The sequence below is a fragment of the Capsicum annuum genome, chromosome 5 (assembly GCF_002878395.1).
Source record: "Capsicum annuum cultivar UCD-10X-F1 chromosome 5, UCD10Xv1.1, whole genome shotgun sequence".
Taxonomy (NCBI): Eukaryota; Viridiplantae; Streptophyta; class Magnoliopsida; order Solanales; family Solanaceae; genus Capsicum; species Capsicum annuum.
The window spans coordinates 147,779,938-147,787,338 of record NC_061115.1 but is presented as its reverse complement, the minus strand read 5'-3'; the positions used below and the strand labels follow the sequence as shown (position 1 = coordinate 147,787,338).

The 7,401-nt window shown below is 33.6% G+C and overlaps 1 protein-coding gene across 1 annotated transcript; it reads left to right on the top strand.

Moving 5' to 3' along the window:
- Positions 1 to 2,242: 2,242 nt before the first annotated feature.
- On the top strand, positions 2,243 to 2,611 carry LOC124898544. The gene has a single exon (XM_047412180.1). It carries the CDS (start codon positions 2,243 to 2,245, stop codon positions 2,609 to 2,611), a length of 369 nt encoding a protein of 122 aa, XP_047268136.1.
- Positions 2,612 to 7,401: the final 4,790 nt, after the last annotated feature.

Genomic DNA, 7,401 nt, shown 5'->3' with positions numbered 1-7,401 from the left:
TAAATACATTACAAAAAAGCTTCTCTATAAATATATTAAATGTTTCCAACTACTATAGTCGGACATATTGAATAATTAAATATATTCAACTTTTACTTGACTGTAGTGGTCGGAAGATTAATTTTATTAATCTGTAGTGGTTTCCTTCCTCTTTCACTTCACTGCCTCTCTCTCCCTCTCTAAACTAAATTAGGGCTTACTCCATTGAAGCAGCAGTGGTTGCCTTTCTCCATCAAAACTCCGACGGCGGTATAATCTCTCTCTCTCTCTCTCTCTAACACACACACACTTACCATATTTAGACATCGAAGCTCCTCTTTCTTCCATGGTTCACAAAATTCATTTCTTTAGAACTTATAGAAAACAAAAAAACTCCTCTCTCTGAACTTAGCCAGGAGTCCAGGACTAAGTTGACTAGCTCAGTTCGAATCAACATTTTGATCAATTCGATTTAACTTGACTTATTAGTTAAAGCTAATTGATATTTTGTTTTGTTTGTGGTCAAGAGAAGGAACCACTAGAACATTTTATTTTGTTGACCTAATTTAGAAATCTTGAAAATGAGTCCTGTAATTTTTTGCCTAAGTCAATGATTGTTAAACTTATCTGTATACCTAATGTTTATTTAGAAAGGTTGAAATCACTGGGCGCTGATATGTGGGATGCTTCTTTTATTGTGTCAAGTGAATTATTTTATTTTAATGATTATGATGAGCTTGTGAATGTTAATATTTTCATTAATAAATAACATATATAGATTACCAACATTTCAGCTTTTCATACTAATGGTAAAAGAGTTCGAACTATGAAAACAATCACGTCAATCAACTCATTATGATGATTGAGGGTATTACAAAAGGGACTAGGAACCAAAAATAACTTCAAAGGAAGTCGTTCTAGGCTACAATCCCTCACAATCTGTCTCGTTTTAATGTTTGTGATGGTATTTGACTGAGCAGCAGAGTTTAAAATATTCATTTTGACTTATGTATTATCTTAACAATGAAAGAAATTAGTGAAGTAGTAATAGAAAAGTTAGTTCGATAACAATGTATAGCTCATTTGGGAACCATCGAGTATATGATTGGTTTGGAGGTGAGTTTGTTTTGGGTTATGATTTAGAATCCTGCTTATACGAAAGATTAACACTTGAATTGTGTGTTTGTATTGCAAATATATACCATTAATTAAGATTTAGAATCCTGCTTAAGTAGATTATACTGAAATTAGTTGTGAATCTGTCTAGGAATTAATATTCACATAGATCTTAACACCCAACTTAAGAACCCACCTAAACTATTGTACATCATATTTCTCGTAGAACATAGGCTGTCAGATTCTAAAATATCGTGCCATTGGAAGTTTAGTCAAGTGAATATTTTTGATATGTACTGATATGAATGATCATTAAGTTCCAATATCATTTCAATCTAGTCAAATATAGATAAGAGAACATATGTTCCTATTATGTATTTCTATGCATAAATATTTCATCAAGAGTGTCATATAAGCTGATTTAAAAAAGAAAAATAGGTGTCATGGAGGGTGGGGATGGAGGGCGGGAGAAGGAGGTAAGAATATCTCAAGGAGTCTTGTGTCTCTGAATAAACTTACCTTCTTTTATGAAGTTCACTATCGCTTCGCAAGAAAAATTGGGCATAGGCTTTAGAAGTGGACCAATGACTAGACCTGGATGAAGTGTTACCAAGTCGATCCCATTCTCTTTTACAAATCTCCAAGCAGCCTGCTCAGCCAGGGTTTTGGAGAGTTGATATCAGTCCTGCAAACAAAATACTTTTAAGGCTTCAATAAGCCAACTGTGAAGAGAATGTTGACATCTTTTATTACTTTCTCAAACACATCTACCAAATGAAGTATATAATACCATCTCCAGTGCATATTATAGACATTTTAGCAAACTGAAATTGTTCCAAAATATTTGACATTACAAGAAAACAAGAAGAACTTACTGCTTTTTATTTTTCAAATTCACCTTAACTGCTTTAGTTAGTGGAGTGGTAACAAATTGAGATGTTTGAGGGATACAGAGTGGTATATTGATAAATACAAGGAAAGATACTTAGCATCTCACTATTCGAGACAAGATAAGGCTTTCTCTCACTCAATACTACAGGGAATGCAGAATTTAATTTTCAGTTGATCTAAGAAACATATCTGGGCAGCATAACACAGACTAACTCCATTTTGTGGGTTTTTTTCAAGTAGTTAATAAAGAAAATCAATGGCATCAAAAGGACATGGTAATGGACAGTGTAAGAAAGGTAAGAAAGGACCTGATAATCTTCCCGCAGGTCAATATACAACACCACCACCACTGTCTATTCCCACAACTCTTCAACCAGTTACTACAAATATTATTCCTTCTCCAAAGGCAACTATTTCACTACCAAATGCATTTTTCATGCCCCCACCACCCCACCAGTTCCAGCCTTCTTCTCCCCATAATAGTCTGCATAGTAGCTCTTCATTTGTACCTACAATGTCACCCACACCTAGCCTTTATGGATTGAGAACTAGAGGTCCTAGAACATCAACATTGCCATCCATTAATAGTGCTACAGCATCTAATGCTACAACAGCTGCTTCCTAGATTCTAAAATTTAAAGAGGTAGCAGAATATGACGGTAACGGGGGGCTAATTATCGCCCCTGATAGTAATGGGAAAGTAAACCTTATGTTTTTTCATAATTTTTAAAATTTTTGAAAGCTAAGATAATTTAATATAATTTTATTATAGGTTCATTCCCACATATAGCGGCGGATATATAGTTATAGAAGCAATTAAACCATTTTACACGAAGTCGTGGGATAGTTGGAACGAGATTTGACTCGACATCAGAATTCTTATGTGGAATCAATCTATGGTATAATCAAAATCAAAGAATTTACCATTTTAGTATGTTATCAATGATGAATTTACCTTTGTATCCATCAACTCATTTCATGACTTTATATTAAACTATTTTGCAGATAAAGTGTGCATGGAATTCTTCTCATGAAAATGAAATACAATGCATTTTCAAGTTGAAAGAAGCTCTACGGATCAAAGAGCACTTGTATGAGGCCCGGAGGAACATGGAAAAACCTGGTTGGCTAAATGTTGATGTATGTGTTCAGTTTTTAGAAAAATGGAATACTCCTGAATATAGGGCGAGGAGGGAATGGGCAAAGACAAATAGAGCATCTCAAACGGGTGCTCATTGCACACTAGAGGATCGATGAGTTTCGCTACCCGACGAAGACTAGTAATATTAGCTTAAATTTCTGATTTGTTCGATTTAGTTCAATGTTCTAAACCATGACATAGTGAAGTCGTGTGGGGCTCCTTCAATTCACTATTGTTGTTATCTTCTTGTTGTTGTTTATCTTGAAGTCTAGTGAAACCGTGTGTGGCCTATTTTGATTCACTATCATTGTTGTTGACATCTTGTTGCTCTTGTTGTTGCTTGTTTCTTCTGTTGTGAACTTGATCTTGTATCACACTGCCTGATGATTTTAGAAAGTAAGCAGAAGAGAATTAGTCTGTATGAGAAGGGTGCCTAACTCCCTACTATATTTGGCCCGACTACTCTTTCTCTCTTCCTTATATTTCTCTTCTTCTTGATATTTTATATTGAGCCCTTCATTTTTAGTAGGTTGAAGGTTACATCACACTTCTCCAAAGACTTATGATCCTTGTTTGGCACCTCTACCCTTTTATACAGTTCAGTGATTAAATGGGTCAAGAGTTTCCTTAAAGACAATACCCTAGTGTAAAAGTGATGCAACTTATTGATCATATACATTCACATATTCATATTTATCCTTAATAGAGCATAGAACACCACCATAGCACGGTGGAAGGCCACAACAGTAATATTTCCTAAAGGACAAATCCTATGGGATGCAAAATCTATCTATTTCTAAGCCTCTATTGTGAAGGGGGTGCTCTTGGTTCTCCTTACATTGGACCACCTTAACTTATTGTAATTACCCTTCGACACCAAAGTTCTTACTACCCTTTTTATGTCTGCCTTGTTAATTTTAGCTTTCAAAGCTATATTGGATGGGTTTGGAACCCTTAGAGAGTCATTGATAGTTTTAGTATCCACTGATACATTCTTTCCTAGAATATGATAGTTCAGAGAGGCAAATACTAGACCAAGATTGGGAGTGTGTCATAGAACCTCCAAACTATGTCCAGGTTGCATACATGGATAGACTTTGTCATCATTCCAAACCAAAAGTCCATAGTTGACTATAAATATTGGGCTTTTCGCAATCCACGTCCTTTATCACAAACCCTCTATCATGATAGAATTCCCTAGTGCTTTTTCTTTTTTGTAACACTCGTGAAAAGAGGTATTAAGGAACCTTCAGTATGTGGGATGGTTAGTCAAGGTAGAATCCCAACAACATCAGAATCATAGAGTTTTGAAACCAATTTTGGATGCTATATAAGGTAAGGGAAATAAAAAAGTTTTGGGACACAACTTCCTAAACTTGTTTCAGTAATGCTTTAATCGTAGCAGAAATAAATACCTCATTGTAGCTATACCACTATAGTAACATAACCACCGCTGCATTTGTGCTGTCATCCAGCACCAGACCAACCCATCCCATGTGGAATTTCAAACTTTTCTTTAAAATTTAGAGATTTAAGCATCAATTAAGCTTGGTAGAGTACATTTGAACTCTTTTACACTATATTTGGTGTTGATTAAGGTCACATTCTCTCTATTTAATGAAGTGTTGGTGCCTACAGCTTAGTCAAATGCATGATCTCTATATCTGTGATGATGTTATATTGAAATGTCTTTCTGAAAGTTGGTTAGAATAAAGATAATGACAATTAAATCTTGCACATTGGCACATTTCTAGTATCTTTGGTTTCTGAACATCTCTAGTATCCTTGGCACATTTTTGTTGAATGTATTCGAAACTTTGGGGCAGGGCGAGGCTCCCTATATAGCTGTAGAACCCTTCTAAATAAGCTATTTGTTTATTTTATTTTACCAACAATGGTGCCCAAACTAGTTTGTGTACAACTCAACTCTTCTATCAGGAATTTGTTACCTCTCACTAGCACTTGTATGGAGTTGCTCTGCCATCAAAGCTTAAACAATTAAAAAGAATCCATCTAAACTACTACTTCTGTTGGATTTGAGTATTTTCGAATCACGGACTCCATGATCTATTTGTATTAGTCTTAAGATGTTTTGGTCTATGTTTTCCAGACTTGTCTTCATACTTGCATTATCTCTTTTTCTAAAATTTTACAGGAATATGAAAATGGGGGAAAGCCCCCTTTTCTTGAGGTCTACGGAGAAACGCATAGGAAGAAAAACAAGGATGGTACAAGAGGAGATTGGATCGAAATGCATGCTAAGAATGAATATGTAAGATAATAACTTTTACATACACTGTTTTATTATTACTCAACTTTGCTTTTTTACATACTGACAAATAATTTTTCTTTCAGGAAGAATTCCAAAAAAACATAGAAGAGTGGCGTCAAATCCAACCTACTTCAGAGGATGCAACCATCACTTGCCGATATGACTAATATGTGAACAGCTGTGGTAGGTGGTCCAAAGAAAGGTAGAACCTATGGGACAGGGGTTCTGCAATCCTCGAGTAGTCCTTCATTGTTTCCTAGTTCCTCTTCTGCTTTGCAAACTATGGAAGAAATGAAAGCGATGAAAAAGCAAATTGTGGAATTGACGCAAAAATGTACAGCTAACAATGCTAAGTTTGCTAAATTTGAGAAGTTTGTTAAGAAGCACATGCCTCAAGTATTTCTTGATGAAGAAGATAGTGAACCTGATGATAATTAGATTGTAGTTATTGTTTTTGTTTTTTGTTGTGACATTTAGATGTTAAACTATTTGATTTGATGTTTGTTTTGGATGTTTTAAAGTGGTTGTATTTATAAATTTTTGTCGTGTTTGATCGTATTGTGCAAAATACATTAGTTATGCTGTTTACAATTTGAGAGCAGTGTAAGCTAATGCAAGATATTATTATATAATTGTTGGGTAAATATTTTTATTAAAATTCTAACTAAAGTAATCAGAAGAATAATTATTAAATAATTATTTATTAATGTTTCGACTACAGTAGTCGGAATAACTATTTTATTAAATAATTTTTCCATTAGTTTCTAACCATAGTAATCGGAAAGAATATTTATTTATTAAAATTCTGATTAAAGTAGTCGGAACAATAATTTTTAAATAATATATATTAAGTTTCCAACTACAATAGTCGGAAAAATTATAATAATTAAATAATTATTTATTACATTTTCGACTGTAGTAGTCATAATAAATATAATTATTAAATAATTATTTTTTAATTTTTCGACTACAGTAGTTGGAATAATTATAATTATTAAATAATTATTTATTATATTTTTGACTACCGCAGTCGAAAAATTTATAATTATTAAATAATTATTTATTAAATTTCCGACTAGAGTAGTCAGAATATTTATAATAATTAAATAAATATTTATTAAATATCCGACTACATTTTTGACTAAAGTAGTCGGAAACATTTTTCCGATAAGTTATATTCTGACTATTATGAAATAGTCAGAACTCCCTAATTTTTCGACCACATTCCGACTACATTAGCTGTCGAAAAAATGATGTTTTCTAGTAGTGATTACAGGTTATGCAGTAAAATTTAATAATTTCTTAGTGTCAAGTAAGTCCAAGAAACAACAAACAATCTTTAGGATTTTAGCTGAGGATGAGTATAAGAGTATGACAACTACTGTTGCTAAAATCACTTTATTGGTAGGTTTATTCACATAACATGGTGCGTCTATTCAAAGCCCTGTCAATCTGTTAGTGACAGCAAGTCGACTATTCAATTGGTTGCTAATCCCCATTATTTCATGAAAGGACTAAACATATACAAATTGATTGCTTTTTATCCGAGACAAGATCAATTCTGGACTTGTTGAAACATCTATTGACAAAGGGACTAGGTCAAGCCCAATAATGAAACTTGTTAAGCAAGCTTGGTGTTCTCAGTATCTTGCACCCACCAGCTTGAGGGAAATATTCATTTTTATAATAAGTAAGCTTGTGGCTGCTAGCTTTGAGCTATTTTTACTTTTTAATTGAAATAGTTTTTACTATAGAAATGTTAATTATTATTACTGTGCAGTCGAGGGAGTTGTTAGTTTAGCTGATAGTTGAGTCGGTTAAGTTAGTTAGTCCAACTGTCAATAATTCAAAGCTTCTAGATGCTAGATATTTTTGTGCTCACACAATCGAGTCTATAAATAGGAGTAGCTGAAGCTTGTACCATACACAATTCATTCTTAGAAATAAAAGGTTTACAGTTTCTTCTTCTTCTTAGTTGAGTTGCTGAGCTCTCATCAATTGT

What these genes read in the sequence shown, in the direction of transcription:
- LOC124898544 (XM_047412180.1), top strand. Translation starts at nt 2,243, where the DNA reads ATGGCATCAAAAGGACATGGTAATGGACAGTGTAAGAAAGGTAAGAAA.